The sequence below is a fragment of the Centruroides sculpturatus genome, unplaced genomic scaffold (assembly GCF_000671375.1).
Source record: "Centruroides sculpturatus isolate CEXI.00-Female unplaced genomic scaffold, Cexi_2.0 scaffold802, whole genome shotgun sequence".
Taxonomy (NCBI): domain Eukaryota; kingdom Metazoa; phylum Arthropoda; class Arachnida; order Scorpiones; family Buthidae; genus Centruroides; species Centruroides sculpturatus.
The window spans coordinates 18,423-38,033 of NW_019384927.1; the positions used below are offsets into that span (position 1 = coordinate 18,423).

General features: G+C 25.4%; 1 protein-coding gene and 1 long non-coding RNA gene across 2 annotated transcripts in view; both read left to right on the forward strand.

The window, feature by feature from the left end:
• The window catches only part of LOC111631930, a 20,017-nt gene extending 4,949 nt beyond the window's left edge, over positions 1-15,068 (forward strand). The window contains exons 3-5 of the long non-coding RNA XR_002757780.1: positions 311-396; positions 14,263-14,420; positions 14,905-15,068. This is a non-coding gene — a long non-coding RNA (uncharacterized LOC111631930). The remainder of the gene's footprint in view (positions 1-310; positions 397-14,262; positions 14,421-14,904) is intronic.
• A 1,708-nt stretch (positions 15,069-16,776) lies between these two features.
• LOC111631927 lies at positions 16,777-19,349 on the forward strand. Its single transcript, XM_023376265.1, has 3 exons — positions 16,777-16,918; positions 18,798-18,927; positions 18,998-19,349. Exons 1-3 carry the CDS (start codon positions 16,819-16,821, stop codon positions 19,110-19,112), a joined length of 345 nt encoding a protein of 114 aa, XP_023232033.1. The 5' UTR covers positions 16,777-16,818; the 3' UTR covers positions 19,113-19,349.
• Positions 19,350-19,611: the final 262 nt, after the last annotated feature.

The window sequence follows — 19,611 nt, forward strand, 5'->3', positions numbered from 1 at the left end:
ATAAATATTGTTGCCAAAGAAATTATATAACATAAAACATTTCATATCATAATTATATTTTGTATGGTGAATAAAAGATAGCAATGCACAAAAAAAACCACTAATTTGTTGTCAGTGTGAACACAAGTTGGAAAATATAACTAAGACAAAGGTTAATTTTTTTTTATAATCATTAGTCATATTTGTTTACCTTATTAGAAATGTCAGATTGCAAAACTGCCATTGTTGTTATGCAATTAGAATATATTTGTGACATTAAATTTGAAGTTATTTATGTTTGTTTCATATGATTTTAACATGTGTCTTTAAGGTGACTGTGAAGTCTACAGTTGATTTTATTGAAAATTATCTAATAAATTCTATTAGAACAGAATCAGATAATGAATCTACAAAACAGTAAGTATATATTGTAAATTTTAATTTATAGTGTAGTTTAAATAACTGACACAATCTATTAGATTGTAAGTGTTTAAATAGAAACTAATCTTTTAGAATTTTTTTTCCTCAGAATAAATATAATAATTGGGAAGTTAATTGATTAATGATCATTTGATCTTTTTATTTACTTCAACTATCAGACTTTTCTAATAAAACTTTGGGAAGAATATCTAAATATGATATTGTTTATTTAAATGTTTATAAATATTAATAATCATAAGGATGTATTAGATTAGATTCCTAATTATAATAAATTAAAATTAAACATTTAATTCAATACATCATTCATAAACAATTGTTTGACTTAAAATAAATTGGTAATAAATAATAGAAACAATTAGTACTTTATACTGTAGCTCTTGAATCTGATATTGATTTTTGAACAGATAATACAAATTTAGTAAAGGTTTTTCTGTTTTTTTTTTTATTTATTAATTATTCAATTATATGCATAGAGATGAGAAAATCAAACATATTTTCAGTTATGTCTGAGGAACAATTTTTTTTTTTTGATAGTTTAATCTTTGTAGTAAGCTAAAATAGAAAATAAGGACTTTTTTCTAATTTGAATGAGGCAGATAGTTATTTAGAATCTGCAAACATTTTTAATCATAACAAAAATTAGAATTATCTGAAATTATGAACAAAAATTATTTGTATAATGTATGACTACCAAGACAATATAGTAATTTAAATAAGAACTGTATACTCTCTAGATGAGAGGATATTTCACAGATATATTAAGAAGAAAATGAAAAGATATACCAGTCTTCTGACAGGCTAGCTATTATCTTTTATTTTTTATCATAAGACTTTCTTATTTGAATTACTTGGGTTTATAAATCATTTCTACATTCAAAATTTATGAGTGTTTTATTAAATGATTTAAAAAAGTATGGAAAGTTATATGCTTTGGATGTCAGAATGCCTTCAAAGATTATTTGTTCAAATTCATTAGCTCATAGTTGCTTTTTCTATCTTTGACAATTTGGAAATATAATTAAATGAATTCTTTTAATAAAAGTATTTTGTTTCATTTTATTTAAATTAATATTTAAAAAATAACTTAACAATATTATTTATTTACTAATAACTATTACAGTAGAGCATTGATTATCCGACTCAATCGGGGACTCGGGTTGGTCGGATAACTGAAAAAATTGGATAACCAAAAAGAATGAAAAAAATACATAATTTGTCTAGTATATTAGTATATCACTATTAACCTACTTTGTGTTGAATTTTCATCGATGTTAAGCCTAACAAATTTTTTAAAAAATAATAATCGTTGCTATTGTATAGTAAAAAATTATTTTTTGAATTATTTTATTGCTCAAAAACAACCACTCATAATTAGAAAATTAGGTTGCATTTAAATACTGGCCTTCCTTTCATGGTTGAGCCAGTTTGCCAGCTAAAACGCGCAAAAATTTAAAAAAATAATATTAAAGTAGCCAAGACAGCCAAATACTGTAGTGCCACATCACTAGCGGACATTTGAAATTTGCCGACTAGAACAGTCGGTTAACCAATGTGACAGTTAATCGGGGGTCGGATAATCAATGCTCTACTGTATTTTTGATCATTTAAGAACATTTCTTATTTAAAAAATTATTTATAAATTTTTATTTATAGTTATTACTCTAATATTGTAAACAGGAAGTAACCCGTGTTGTTTGATTGTCCTTGACCACAGAGAATATGAATTTAAAATACTATGGGCAAAATAGTAATGTATATAATATACAAAGATGAGAAGATAATAGTGAGGAGAAGGATTTGCTTAAATGTAATTTGGAATAAACAACTATTTATATCCAGTGGTAGGATGGAAAAAAAATGTTCCAGCCAATTATTTTTATTTGAGTTTTTCTGGCAGATTAGTGATTGATTATGTAATTTGTTCTGAGAATTTCATTGATAATTGTGTTATGTTCTAGGTTTCGGAGGAGAATTTGTCTGATAATTTCCTAATTTAGGTATCTTTTCAAGTAATAATGATTTACAATTTAAAATTCCTTTGTGTTAGAAGGATAAATATTATATTGAAAATAATAAACATTATATTATGCTTGTGTTTACTTTAGACATTCTTGTGAACTAGAACTTGGTATACTGAGGGAAGAGAAACCATTTCCAATTAAGATATATTTATAATACAAGATTACATTACAATAAATATATTTTAATTGGAAATGGTGTGTTTCTCTTCCCTCAGTATAACAAATTCTAGTTCACAAGAATGTCCAAAATGGACACAAGCATAATATAACTAATTAAGAACAGGAAGCATATATTAACAAGTAAACAACATTATTTAAATTTATCTAATATTGAGTTATATGTTAGATGGAAAGGTCTAGAATCTTATAATTGCTAGAAAAATAAGAAATAATAAAAAGTTTCTTTAAAAATCCCTTGTTTGATAGTTTCTGCTATAAATTAAAAACTAGGAAAAATACTAAATTACATGCATTCAAGAAATATATGAGTTGAAAAAACTTGATTAAATACATTCATTCAGACTAAGAGATTTTATAATAAATTAATAAAAAATATAACCATTATAGAAATGAGAGAAATGTTTGTACTTTCAGAAAAATCCAAGGAAATTCTGGAGAATAATAAATAAATTTGTTATAATATAACAAGCTGGTGGATATGGTGGAATTTTAACAGAGAAATGGTCTGAATTTTTTATAGGTATATATGATGATTATGAATACAAATGATGTGTCTATGTAGCTAATTAAATGATAGAAAATTATTTCAAAAGGGAAATCAAAAAATTGAAGAATTGAAAGAGACTATAAAACATTATAGTTAAAAATAGTATCAGACTATAATCTAATAAAAATGAGTTTATAAAGTTATTTATAGATGTTAATTCTCTGTTATTAAAGGGCTTTATTGTTTTAAGAAATACTGGGAGTTATCTGGAAAATTATATTTTCTATGATTTATAAAAACTGAACACAGCTATTACATCTGACTATAGACCTATAGCATTGTTATCTAGATTTAGAAAAATTTTTGTGAAAATGATAGCAAATAGATTGATAGCATTGACAGTAAATTTAAATTTAAGAGCTGAAAATCAGTTTGCATTTGTGAAAAATAGTAAAGCCAAACAACTACCAGATTACATTGAGCTACTTTTCTTACAAGTTAGATTATATTTAATTGATTACTAAATAATTTGTCATTGGAGGATGGTGTTAGGCAGTTAGGCACCATCTTTTGCTAAATTTAATAATTATAATTAAATTAATATTTATTAAATAATTTATAATGTTCTGGAAGAAAAACATTGGCCCAGAGTGGGACTCAAATCCACAACTCCCACTTACCACGTAACTGGCAATGCATCCGCATGTAAGCAGTTGCGGATTCAAGTAATTAATTTAGTAATTAATTAAATATTAATTTTTTTTGCCTCTGTGTCCTTACTCTTATCAACTTCTGTTTGTATTCTTGTCTACTTGGACCTTGTCTATTAATAGGACTTGTTATACTGGTATGGTTTCTGATTAGCAAATAGAGGCAATCTTATTCAAAAAGTCAAAACAAAATATCTTTATTTTCACCTGGTTTGGCTTTACAAATTTATTGGGTTAAGCAAACATAACAAAATGTTTGCTTATGAAAAATAGTCATATAGAAACTGCAATTTTCTTGTTATATTTGGTTATTCAAATTAATCTTAGGAAAATGTTTTTCTGGCATTTTTAGACTTAAAGAGAACTTTTGACTCTGTTGCAATTGAAGCACTGATCAATAGTAAGCTAAAATAGAAAATAAGGACTTTTTTCTAATTTGAATGAGGCAGAATAGTTATTTAGAATCTGCAAACATTTTTAATCATAACAAAAATTAGAATTATCTGAAATTATGAACAAAAATTATTTGTATAATGTATGACTACCAAGACAATATAGTAATTTAAATAAGAACTGTATACTCTCTAGATGAGAGGATATTTCACAGATATATTAAGAAGAAAATGAAAAGATATACCAGTCTTCTGACAGACTAGCTATTATCTTTTATTTTTTATCATAAGACTTTCTTATTTGAATTACTTGGGTTTATAAATCATTTCTACATTCAAAATTTATGAGTGTTTTATTAAATGATTTAAAAAAGTATGGAAAGTTATATGCTTTGGATGTCAGAATGCCTTCAAAGATTATTTGTTCAAATTCATTAGCTCATAGTTGCTTTTTCTATCTTTGACAATTTGGAAATATAATTAAATGAATTCTTTTAATAAAAGTATTTTGTTTCATTTTATTTAAATTAATATTTAAAAAATAACTTAACAATATTATTTATTTACTAATAACTATTACAGTAGAGCATTGATTATCCGACTCAATCGGGGACTCGGGTTGGTCGGATAACTGAAAAAATTGGATAACCAAAAAGAATGAAAAAAATACATAATTTGTCTAGTATATTAGTATATCACTATTAACCTACTTTGTGTTGAATTTTCATCGATGTTAAGCCTAACAAATTTTTTAAAAAATAATAATCGTTGCTATTGTATAGTAAAAAATTATTTTTTGAATTATTTTATTGCTCAAAAACAACCACTCATAATTAGAAAATTAGGTTGCATTTAAATACTGGCCTTCCTTTCATGGTCGAGCCAGTTTGCCAGCTAAAACGCGCAAAAATTTAAAAAAATAATATTAAAGTAGCCAAGACATAGCCAAATACTGTAGCGCCACATCACTAGCGGACATTTGAAATTTGCCAACTAGAACAGTCGGTTAACCAATGTGACAGTTAATCGGGGGTCGGATAATCAATGCTCTACTGTATTTTTGATCATTTAAGAACATTTCTTATTTNATAGAGGTTGCTCTGCAACAGGAATGCGCTGCTGTTTGTAGGCATTTAGGAATGACGGTGAAAGAAGATGGAGGCGCCCGCACTATCGATAGTATCGTGATGGAGGAATCTATAATTCTAAAATGAGCTTTTAGAGGCAAAAGAAGGGTCCCAACAGATCTTTCAACAATAATCCATTAAATGGATTATTGTTGAAAGATCATTCAAAGTAGCCATGAAAACAATTAGAATGCTCGTGCAGAGTTATGCGGAAGTATAAAAGAACGCACTCTTTATTACATTTCATGTTGTACGAGGGTTTTACCCAATTCCCAAACTGTGTTAGAGTGAACCCGTGCTATAAAACCACTGTTATACGGGGGATGTTCCCAATTCTCAAACCATGTTAGAGTGAATCTGTGTTATAGAAGTGCCGTGTTATATGGGGGTTATCTGTACCTACTGTTGCACCCCCTGTATATTAAAATAATGTAATAAGTTTTTCTTGGTGTATTATTGGTAATTTTCATGGTAGTTTTGAGTATTTTTCTAAAATTTATAAGTTTTTATAATGATGTTATAGATAGCTGTTTAGTTTAATGCTTTGTTCTTTCAGATTGCAGAATATAATTCTTATAAAATGGCTACTTTTATGATGTGTTTATTTGTTTAATATTAAATTTTATGTTTGTTATTTAATGTAACTCTAGTTCAGTGGAAGTGTTATAGTTTGACATTAGATTTTGCATTTTGTATTTTATGATGAAATTACTTTTGTTTTTTGTATTTAATCTTAAAAAATCCCTCTTATAACATGTATTACATATTACCAAGAAAAAATAAGTATTTAATAATTATAGAATAGAATTCTTAGTTGCTAGTTTACATAAGTTGCTTAAAACTAATAAACCTGTAAACATGTTTTTCTCTGATATTTTCCGCAGTTGCGGATTCAAGTAATTAATTTAGTAATTAATTAAATATTAATTCTTTTTGCCTCTGTGTCCTTACTCTTATCAACTTCTGTTTGTATTCTTGTCTACTTGGACCTTGTCTATTAATAGGACTTGTTATACTGGTATGGTTTCTGATTAGCAAATAGAGGCAATCTTATTCAAAAAGTCAAAACAAAATATCTTTATTTTCACCTGGTTTGGCTTTACAAATTTATTGGGTTAAGCAAACATAACAAAATGTTTGCTTATGAAAAATAGTCATATAGAAACTGCAATTTTCTTGTTATATTTGGTTATTCAAATTAATCTTAGGAAAATGTTTTTCTGGCATTTTTAGACTTAAAGAGAACTTTTGACTCTGTTGCAATTGAAGCACTGATCAAGATGTTAGAAAGAAATAATGCTGGGAAAACACTAGTTACAATAATAGAAAAATTATACAATATAGTTAAAATAAATAGTAATAGAATTGGCCAGCTATTACTATGAGGAAGAATATTTTACAGGGAGATCCAATCTCACCATATCTTTTAAATTATTATTTATATAATGTAAATGGGTTGTTTATAATAATTATTTATTATATGTGCATGATTTAGTGCTAAAACATCAATTCAGATTTTTTTGCAGAGGAAGATCAATATACTGTAATACAAAGCTATCTAGATGTTTTAAAATTACAAATTAACTGAAAAATTAACAATAGTTATATTTTGAAATGTTAGAATTTCTGATAAACAAAAAAATATATATATATATAGTTAGGTGATAACTAAAGTAAGCTTAAGTGCTAAATATTTATGAGTTACTTTTAATTGGTATAACAAATTCAGTAAATGTTATGTTTAAGTGGTAAATGATGCAAAGATAAAAACAATTTAATATACATGGGGGTGCAAAAGTAGGTATATAGTTGAGGATCTGAGAAATACAAATGTTTTGTGTTCATTATTATTATCTTTTATTAGTTTGTATTACTTATTTGTTATTTAATTTGTACATAAAAATAAATGTTTTTCTTCCTATTTTCACCCTGTATGTTTTTTCCATAATAACAACTATATACAGGTAACCTTCGTATAACATGGTAGTTACATTCCAAAAAATTGCTGTGTTATGCGAATCCGTGTTATATGAAACAAAGAACTAATGCGAAAAGGGGGGTTAGGTTCCAAAAATTAAAAAACATACTGTTAAATCCTTATTTAAGTCAGATTTATTATTTATTTTTTTTCATTTACTTTATTTTACTTATTACTTATTACTTATTTTACATTACTTATTTATTATTTAAGTAAATATTTTACCAGAGGATNTAATATAAATAAGTATTTGTAGTATTTCTCACTATTACTTATTTAAATTGAAAATATTAATTAAATGTATTTATACTGTAGAAATTAAAGTTATTCAGATTTTTATGTTTTTATTTTAATTATTCTAATGATTGTCATCCTCAAGTTCCTCCAGGTTATGCTGTAATTATGTTGTTATGCTATTAATGTCTTGTCTTGTAAATGTCTGAAATTCAACAGATGTTTGGAAATTTAAGTGTCAGGTAGTTTTCTTTGAAAGTTGTATCCCAAGATGAGTTGAATGGACTCAAAGCAACATTTACTGTGAATAAAAATTGACTTTTTTATCATAATAGGATTTGAGATGTTCTAATGATTGTTAAAAAATGTCAAATCAATTGATTTTTTTTTTTGGATTATGTAACGATTATTAAAAATAATAAAGAGAGTTAATAACATATATATCATCCCAATATACTAATATTACCAAATGATCTGTAGTATTCCCAATATCATCAAATGATTTGTAGGATTATTATTGAACTATATTGAGGCTAATTAATAATCAGATATAAAGTGATTTGGCTTATTTATGATATATGTGCAAATTTATATTTGCACGTATAAATAAAAGAAATTGAATAAAAATGAAAATTGTATGAAAAAATTGAATAAAAATGAAATAACTAAAAATAAGTGACTTGACTAGAAGTAGTTATTAATTAGCCTTAATAAAGCTTGATAAATAATCTGGCAGATCATTTGTAATAAGAAAAGTTAATATCAAAATTTTAAAAACTTTAAAAATAATGGCTTTATTTTGGTATAATAATACAAAAAGCTATGTTAAATTCACATTTTATATTTTTTCAATAATTGTTATATTGTATAATAAACGTTGTGTAATGTATAACAGTTGTTTTGTTTTATAAGTAATACTTCTTAAAAATATAAATAATATCAAAATTTTCAGTTTATTTGAATTTTGCTACTTGAATTATCATAAAAAGATAGTTGATTGATTAGTTAATTTTGGGGTAAAAATTGATACTTAATATAATAGGAAACCATGAATTTTCTTATATAATATTCAATGAGGATCAAACTTCAGCTTGAATGCAAATTGATTTCAAATGTCAGTGGTGAAACTCATACAAAACATTTGATCATTCAAAGATTTTAAGCCTAATCAGAATAACAACTACAAAAAAATAATTATTATTACATCATTAATATTATAGCCTAGTACTACATTATGTTGCCAGATAATCCATTTACATTTTTTTCCCTCATTTTAATTTTAATATGCATAAATATAATTTATACTTAATTTCCTGGCTCTTATCAATGTTGACTTGGAAACATATTTTACATTTAAGTGGGTAACCCAATATTATATGTTATTTTCAGTAAGCAACTATTACCCAATATTAACTAAGAAGAGTAAAACAAATATATTTCAGTGAACTAAAAACATAATATCTAAAATTTAAATTTAAAAAAGAATTATTGGAAAGTTAGTTTTTTACTATTAAGTTAATATTCTGGGATATGATTATATTTAAATTTTAATATTAGCGTAAAAATTTAATACACTCATTGACAAAAAAGTTAGGCACTAAGAAGTAGGTATTGGAATTGAATAAAACTATATTAACTCAAAATACACCTTAATCCAGTAACAAAACACAAATTTAATAACTGAACTAACATTTTTGATCTTATTTAAATATTATCATCAGATTCTTATGATAGAACAGAAAATTCCTTTAAAAATACAATCAGTCAAATGATTCAAATCATATTACGTATTGCATGTGCAAGGGTCGAATATACAAATTGGTTAATCCAATCCAATCTTTATTAATCATAAAAGGCTTTCACCTGTTACAAAAGGGGTGTTTTAATTTCAATTATTATTAATTAACAAACAAGTAAATTCCTACATATACTTCCTGCTTTGTTTACAAATTTTCAAACATATGTTACAAAAATTTCAATTTATACATATTTTTCCACAAACAATATCTCATTGTTTTAACTTTACAAAGATTATATTATTTTTTTGGAACATTATGTTATTGTTTATTACTTTTTTCTATTACATAAATTATACCTCATTATACATATTTTATTTACTTCAGTTTTTAAATATTTTCATTTTTTAAAAATTCCTGTGCATGATTATATAACTTACAGATTGTATCTANACATGTTGAGTCGAATTAGTCTAGAATCGATTAATTTTATGAAAGAAAACCTTTCAAACAGACGTAGTCCGTAAACTGCATATGTGCCGGGCTGTAACTGGCTCATGTATTTAAGGACTCGTAGAAAATGGATTTCATAAAAACCGGAACATTTCTACCGTGTTATAGGGGGGGTCGACTGTAATTAAAATAAAATATTTAAAGAAAATAACTTAACTACCCTTTACTAACCTTTAACATGCAGTCTATTTTATTAATGTAATCTAATGTTTTCAATCAAATTAACTGACCTTTGTCAGGATCAAACAAACAATTTTTTGATTTATGACAAACATGCTAGAAATATGTATATAGTATATATAGTATGTAATGTATAAAAATAAAATGTTCTATAATTGGTTTTCAATTATAGAACATTTTAACTTTAAACACTTTCTCATTGTTTATTGCACAAGTCCAAAAATAAATAAATAGAATCTATGGATTGATAATATACAAATATATGCATATAATAACACACAAAAACACTACTTATCTATAGAAGAAGTCACAAAATAACTTAAAATAAAAATACATACAAAATGAATATAAATAAAAAGTATGTTACATAAATAAGTAAACATGTAACAAAAGGAGGTTAAAATTAATAAAAATGTAATAATAAGAGAGATGATAAATGAAACTAGAGAACTTCAAACAAAGCCCTCCATGCATGTGACAATGGCACTGTGTCTCAATTGTTACTTGCGATCCTTTTACAAATTGCTTAATAGATTTTGAGTATTTCCAGATACAGTATTTTAGATGAGGAGTCAATGTGCTATGTATTAGATGTGCCTTATCAAAACAGACATCACCATCCCGGTCAGAGGCATAGGCCACTAAGGTAGTTGTAGTCAGGCATTTTCTGATTGAGTCTTGATGTTCTTTGATCTGGATCAGAGATATACATGGGCACCAATATATTCAGAGATACGATCTATCCTGTAGTTGTATAAAGGTATTGAGTAAATATGCCTTGAAGACTAGTTTTATCCACAGGATCTTTGTTATTCCTGATTAAGGAGAATACATTCAGAACACATTTATAAGCAATTTGAAAGTTGGAGCATTGAACTGTATCTTTGTAGATTCCATTTAGATTCCATGTAGTTTGCTGTAGGTGACTGTTTGTACTGCACAGTTGGAACTTAAACAAGAATGATAACATTGTATCAATGAGGAGATAAAGCTGGGCTGGTATCCTAATGTGGTAACAATACAGTAAATGCATTTCATTTCCTGCTGCTTAATAGAACAGTGGGAAAAGAATCTTTTTATAAGGACCTTGAAAGCAACTGATTTGTAAGTTGGTGGATCATGAGATGCCATTTGGAATAGAAAGTGAATTGTGAGATGCTTTTTGATAAACATCAGTTGTCAGAGTGTCATCATTGAAAATGATAAAGACATCAAGGAAATGGACTTGGGTCACTTTGCTGTACGAGGCACAATGTTAATCCATAAGAGTTGTCGATCATATCAAGGAAGCTTTGAATAATCAGAATATTATTCAGATATCTGGAATAAAGGAGAATGCAATCTTCAAAGACCAGAAGCACATTCAGCTCCAATTGTAAAACCACAAGCTCACAAAGGGTACTCAAAATTGGACTACCAATGGATACACTCCTAGACTGGAGATATGTGGATACTTGTCCTGACTGACTGATTCATCACCATCCAGAGCAAACTGCTAAACCTAAATAGGTGAAATTTGGTACACAGTTAGGGCATGTTATGAAAATGCACACTAAGAAGGGATTTTTCGAAATCCCCCTGCAGGGGAGAGGGAAAGGATTAAGGCTTAATTTGAGGAACAGCTTTTACTGTACTATTTTAGATGAAATTTTTTTATTTTCAACTACGTTTAGTCTTCATTGAGTACGTAGGTGTGTTAAATTGATAACATTTCAGACATTGTTATAAGTATTTTTATATATTTCAATTTTTTAACCAAATGTTTGAACCGTTTTAAATTCAAATTTGTTATTGCATATTGGTTCGATTATAAAACGATTGTAAATGTTCTAGAAAATTGATCAAATTTAAAACAGTTCATTTGATTCTCAGCAATTCTCATCATTCTCAGCAGTAGGTGTTTATATAACAATTACTATGGTTGTAAATCTACACGGGTAAAGTCGCAGGTAACAGCTATTATGTATGTATATATATATATATATATATATATGCTCTCCTTATTCACTGTCCCAATGTCTGTTCACATGAGGCCAGAAAAACTCATATGGTGGGAAATTTATTTAAATGAACACTCCTTAGTCCAATGATATGGCCATTCTCAAATGCTGTCGTCAGCAGTGCATAATACCTTTTGACTACATCATATAGTCATACCTTTCTGAGACATAGCTGTATGGTAAGTTTTGAAGTAATGGGACAATTATATCTGGGTGTATAACTTTTTAGTCAATGAGAGTACTTTGTTTTTAATTTGTTAAAGAGTTTAATTAATAAGAANTTTATTAAAGGTGCAAATATTTCTGTGTAATAACTCACTCATCAAGTTCTTCGGAATCGGGCAAACCCAATGCCTCACTCAATGATGGAGCAGATTTCAAGCCCTCTCTGTATAGTGATTTTACTAACTTCCTTATAAAAATTATCTGCAATATCATAATGTATTATTATTATTATTTTTACTTTACTTGCTTTGTTATATAACAAGAAAAGTATGGTGATCAGTCAAAAAATGACTCCCAAGATTTTTTTAGATATGCTTTTTCTTTTAAGAATAAATTTACATTCATTTTTAATTAAAGACACTACATCTTTCAATTACAGAGAAGTCTTAAAGCAAGAAGCAGAACTGGTTGGTTGTACAAAATCATTAGAAGTACTTAAAAATTCTGTTAGTGAATTAGAAAAAGATAGTCAATATTTGGAAAAAAAGAAAGAAAATTTAATAACCAAATATGAAAAAATTCAGAATTTCCATAAAATTGTGGTATAGATATTTAGTTTTATCCACAGGATCTTTGTTATTCCTGATTAAGGAGAATACATTCAGAACACATTTATAAGCAATTTGAAAGTTGGAGCATTGAACTGTATCTTTGTAGATTCCATTTAGATTCCATGTAGTTTGCTGTAGGTGACTGTTTGTACTGCACAGTTGGAACTTAAACAAGAATGATAACATTGTATCAATGAGGAGATAAAGCTGGGCTGGTATCCTAATGTGGTAACAATACAGTAAATGCATTTCATTTCCTGCTGCTTAATAGAACAGTGGGAAAAGAATCTTTTTATAAGGACCTTGAAAGCAACTGATTTGTAAGTTGGTGGATTATGAGATGCCATTTGGAATAGAAAGTGAATTGTGAGATGCTTTTTGATAAACATCAGTTGTCAGAGTGTCATCATTGAAAGTGATAAAGACATCAAGGAAATGGACTTGGGTCACTTTGCTGTACGAGGCACAATGTTAATCCATAAGAGTTGTCGATCATATCAAGGAAGCTTTGAATAATCAGAATATTATTCAGATATCTGGAATAAAGGAGAATGCAATCTTCAAAGACCAGAAGCACATTCAGCTCCAATTGTAAAACCACAAGCTCACAAAGGGTACTCAAAATTGGACTACCAATGGATACACTCCTAGACTGGAGATATGTGGATACTTGTCCTGACTGACTGATTCATCACCATCCAGAGCAAACTGCTAAACCTAAATAGGTGAAATTTGGTACACAGTTAGGGCATGTTATGAAAATGCACACTAAGAAGGGATTTTTCGAAATCCCCCTGCAGGGGAGAGGGAAAGGATTAAGGCTTAATTTGAGGAACAGCTTTTACTGTACTATTTTAGATGAAATTTTTTTATTTTCAACTACGTTTAGTCTTCATTGAGTACGTAGGTGTGTTAAATTGATAACATTTCAGACATTGTTATAAGTATTTTTATATATTTCAATTTTTTAACCAAATGTTTGAACCGTTTTAAATTCAAATTTGTTATTGCATATTGGTTCGATTATAAAACGATTGTAAATGTTCTAGAAAATTGATCAAATTTAAAACAGTTCATTTGATTCTCAGCAATTCTCATCATTCTCAGCAGTAGGTGTTTATATAACAATTACTATGGTTGTAAATCTACACGGGTAAAGTCGCAGGTAACAGCTATTATGTATATATATATATATATGCTCTCCTTATTCACTGTCCCAATGTCTCTTCACATGAGGCCAGAAAACCTCATATGGTGGGAAATTTATTTAAATGAACACTCCTTAGTCCAATGATATGGCCATTCTCAAATGCTGTCGTCAGCAGTGCATAATACCTTTTGACTACATCATATAGTCATACCTTTCTGAGACATAGCTGTATGGTAAGTTTTGAAGTAATGGGACAATTATATCTGGGTGTATAACTTTTTAGTCAATGAGAGTACTTTGTTTTTAATTTGTTAAAGAGTTTAATTAATAAGAATAAATTTTTCTTTATTATTTTTAGGGTGAAAGATTAATCCATATAAAGAAATATTTAGAATCTGAGAAATTGAATATAGATTGCTTGAAGTTTGAAGAACAGTTTTCTGCTTTAGAAGCTGTAATGGAATCTGAACTGAGGAAGCATAATTTAGAAAGACCAATAGATATTGAATTAATAAAGTAATTTTAAGTTTTAATTATATATGAATTTATTTTATCATTAACTTTACATATTGGATTATTTTAAAGATTTGATATTAGAAATTTATAAATTATCTATTATGATAACATTAAAAATAAAATAATGTTCCATTAACATTTGTTACTAGTTTTCAATAAATATTGTTTGTAGATCATGTATCACTATGGGTTAGTGTATATTAAAAAATTATAAACAAAAGTTCCAAAAATGAATTTTGCCCCTCTAGTACTTTAAAGTATATTTAAATATTATAGTGATTTTACTAACTTCCTTATAAAAATTATCTGCAATATCATAATGTATTATTATTATTATTTTTACTTTACTTGCTTTGTTATATAACAAGAAAAGTATGGTGATCAGTCAAAAAATGACTCCCAAGATTTTTTTAGATATGCTTTTTCTTTTAAGAATAAATTTACATTCATTTTTAATTAAAGACACTACATCTTTCAATTACAGAGAAGTCTTAAAGCAAGAAGCAGAACTGGTTGGTTGTACAAAATCATTAGAAGTACTTAAAAATTCTGTTAGTGAATTAGAAAAAGATAGTCAATATTTGGAAAAAAAGAAAGAAAATTTAATAACCAAATATGAAAAAATTCAGAATTTCCATAAAATTGTGGTATAGATATTTTCAAAATGTTATATAAAATTTTAAATATTTTAATTTATAACACTTAAAAATTTTTATAGGAAAAAGAAAAGAATATAATATGCAGCTTATTAAAGCAGAATCTTCAAATGTCAGTTAAAATATTTTTGCAGCAAAAAGAGGTATTATTTGTTTTATTTGAAATAAAATGTTGCTATAGGGATAAAATTACATTTTGTTGTTATAGATAAACTGTATTTTAAAATATTTTGCTATTTTGTCATCATGAACTTATTTTTATAAATATAAATGTTTTAATTGTATTTATAAAAGATTATATATAAATAGTCATACTATGATTATCCAACATCTGAAGATTGGTACTTTTCATTGTTCAATGTGAAAAATATAAATAAATATACAGATAGGCCTCCTACAACGCAGTAGANATTAGTAACCATAATTTTGAAGAAATTTTGAGATATAATGAGTTATTTTTAGTGTTCTTTATTATTTCTAACAACAACTATGATGATGATAATAATTATTATAATCATAAAATACAATGATTATTAAATAATTGCTCTGAAATAATGTCATATTGTACATAGTTTTAAAATATTGATATTATTTATTTAAATTTATATAATTATATATTATTCTGAAATAATATAGTTTTTTCTAGTATTTTAGAATAATATATAAAAAGATAAATTTTAATTATTATAGTGGATAAAAGAAGAGATATTAATGGATTTCACTAAATTTTATGTTGGTCTTTTTTATCTATTTTGATTTCAACTGATAATTTGCACCAACATATCATCTATAGAAATAAATCTCAAATTTTTTTCAAGTAAACATTCAACATGAAATAAATGTTACACAATTATTTTCTCTAAAATGTTCTATCTAAAAGTAAACTTTTATTTATACTAAACTAAGTTATAAAAATAATGGCAAATTTAATTCTTTTAATTATAAAAATTAGTATGAAATACTATATAAATTAGCTTTTTAAAGGAAACATATTTAATAAAGTATAAATGTTTTTTTATAAAATAAAGAACCAAAAAAGTAAATTTTTAGCACATAAACAATAAAGTTGATTTATAATCTGCTACTTTTCATTTAGTATAATTTCAGTAATTTATATTTGATGGTAAGAGGTTTGATAGCTTTCTTTCATTCCTCTCTAGTGCCATCAAAAGATGGTACTAGAGAGAGAAAGGAAGTTCCAGGTATGAACTGAAAAGAAACCATTCTTGAAACACATCTTGGTTGTTGTTATGAATTTTGTTATAAAGGAATAAAGTGAAATAAAGTGATGTGCAGTTGAATGTTGTTATATAATGTTTATGTAAAAAAGAAATATGTTTCATTTGAAACTTTGAATTACAATTATTCTATTTGAATAAAATTAATTTGATTTCTTGCAAAACTGAAGATAATCTAAAAAGAAAAGATTTGAAATGCATCTTATAAAAAAGTTTAGTTTCTAAACATAAAACAATTCTTAATATTGTTGAAAATGTTTTCATACATTTACTTAATATAAATAAGTATTTGTAGTATTTCTCACTATTAGTTATTTAAATAATTATCTGTTCAAAATTTGCTTATAGTGAACATTTACTTGAATAAAAATAAAGCTAAATAGAAAAATTAATTTTGTAAAATTAAGAATTTGTATATAAGCAAAATCTATTATTAATAAAAATATTATAAATGATTTATTTCAGGCTCCAGAGAGATTACTTTTCTCGTCTGCCAATATTTTGATGCTAAATATTTCTTATAAAGAATTAGTGAAAAGTGTACAGGAAATGATGACTGCTATTAATGAAAGGGTTACATTGTGTAAAGATGAAGATATGAAAGGTATTGTGTATTAAATTTTATAAACTATGTAAAGTATTTTGAAATCTAGATTGAAGACATAAAAAGTATAATCACATAAAAGTCTATATCACAAAAAATATCAATTTTATTTATTATTTTTTAAAAATACTTTATTAATCCTGTCTTGTGAACAAAAGAAAAACTTAATATTACAATGTTTGTGTACAATTTTATTGTGATTGAAAGTTCTAAAGAAGAATTTGAAGTTACTTTCACTAAGTATAAAATGCACTTCGGGCTATTTCAATAATTGATTTACACAAATATTTTGTAAAAATACACAAATAGAAAATTCTCATTTACCAGCAAGAAAGCAGCTTTTGTACAAAATGGTTAACTGATATTAGGTTGAGTCTAACAGATAATACAGTAATTATATATAGAATTTAATATATGAGTGAACAAACCTCAACGTGTTAAAATATATTTCTGAACATAAAGAAATGTGTATTGAAAAATCATATAAATTTAAGTAAAACCAATGCTAGAAAAACTAACAATCTTAAGGAAGAAACTTACAAAAGAAGGTAACTCTATTAATGTTTTATTTGTTATCAGATACTTGAAAAGCAATTTATTAAAAAGATTCTAAAATTTATTTTTGTATTTAAAAACATTCTAAAATAAATTCTCATTCTGTTTTATTGTTATATAAAGATTTAAAATGATTCTAATCTCATAAATTGACTGTTATTTTATACAAATTTTATTTATTTATTTACAAAATATTGTTTAAAATTCTTATAAATAACTTATTAATCAAAAATTGATACTTCATTCCATTTTCATGTATATTATTTCATTCTTGTATAAATTTCCAACATAGATGATATATTTTGAATCCCAAATTATATTTAGTCTGATTATTATGAAGACAATTGAATTTATGTATTTGAAATAAGCCTTCTAATGGAAAAAGATTTTTCGTGTAATAATTGACAGACATTTTTTATATAAATATTTTAGTGTTAGAATATTAAATCACTGGACAATATATAACTGTTGTTACTTTTATCATGAGAGTTTACATTACTGTAGAAATTGATATAGAAAAAGAATATAAATATAAAATATTATATTATATTTATAGATTAGTGTTATGAAAAAGGAACGTTTTAANATAAAGTATTTTGAAATCTAGATTGAAGACATAAAAAGTATAATCACATAAAAGTCTATATCACAAAAAATATCAATTTTATTTATTATTTTTTAAAAAGAAAATGAAATTTATCCTTCAATCTCAACTAAAATTTCTATATTTTCATATTAAAAGTTTAGAACTATTTATTTCTTGAATATTTTACATTCTCTCTGATCCAGGAAAAAAATGGCATAAATATGAAGGAATAATTAGTTTTCTTGTTTGTTTACTTGTGTTTTCTGAGGATGGATCAAGATGGATTCAAAACATTTAAGAAAATAAAATCCTTAACTACTGTTTTCAAATTGAATTTTTTATTAAGTGAATATTCCTTATTATTTAATATAAGCTTTAAGTTTCAGATTTTAAATTTAAATCAGTTATATTGGCTTGTTCTTTAAATTTTTTGTGGATTTGATGATAAAATGTAAATTATCTTGAAAAATCTTTATTACAATAAGAAAGATGGTTTTTTTCAATATACTCTATATACTAATGTTTTTTTCTGTTCAAACTTAACTGTTGGTAAATGGAATCTAAATAAAATCTAATAATCCATTTGTATACAAGAAGATTTTGTTTCAAAGTTTAGTCATTGTTATGCTATAAAAATTAATAAATTTGAATTTTGCAAACAAAATGTTTTCTCCGATTATTTATAGAAATTATCCTTAGGGAATTTATATTTTTGTAAATTTATTTTGTATTTCATAGAAATTAGTAAAAAAGATGAACAAGGTGTAATTCAATGTTCAAATTTGCATAAGAAAGTTCAGAAATATTTAGAATATATAGATAAAGGAATTAAATGGAATGAAGAAATAAAAGAAATGATACATGTTTGGTAAGTTTTTTTATAATAATTTACTTAAACAATTATCATTTACTTAAATATCTTTAATTTTTGAATATAGGTGGAATCAACCTGCACAGTTTATTTCAGTAAGTGTAAAGATAGATGATCGTTTATTATGTCATTGGTTAAGACTATGGTCATTTACTATGCATAAATTAAACAAAAATAAGTAAATCTTTGATATTATAATGAAAATAATAGCTTAAAATATTTCAAAAATGATGTTAAATTAAATAAACTAAATATTTATTACTTAGATAAACAAAAATTAATAGTATTTGTAAATGTTTGTTAAAACTGCTTCAAATATTTCATGGCTATGCTTGTAAAGTTTAAAAATAGATTTTGTAATGATGTCTTATAATAATTATTATATTCTACTACTAAATATTTTATAAGAAAAAATATACTTTAATATACCTGTTCTAATGTAACAAAATTTTTAAGCATTAATATGATGCTTTTGATGGATTAAAATAATATGAATTATAAATAAAATTAAAGCTTAGAATTTATACAAATTTTTGTAATGCTTTTATTATTTTGATCTAATATTCTGAGTACTGTAATTAGTGATTTAAAATAATGTGTAATTATTTTTATTATTTTATTAAATTGAATAGTATTTGTATAACTACTATTATCAGTTTTTAAATTTGTATCAAAATTTTC

Bases quoted from the DNA above. Each gene is read 5' to 3' on its own strand.
- LOC111631927 (XM_023376265.1), top strand. From the start codon at position 16,819: ATGCTAAATATTTCTTATAAAGAATTAGTGAAAAGTGTACAGGAAATG. The intron at 16,919-18,797 runs GTATTGTGTATT...TGTATTTCATAG, and splicing joins TAAAGATGAAGATATGAAAG to AAATTAGTAAAAAAGATGAA. The intron at 18,928-18,997 runs GTAAGTTTTTTT...TTTTGAATATAG, and splicing joins AAAGAAATGATACATGTTTG to GTGGAATCAACCTGCACAGT.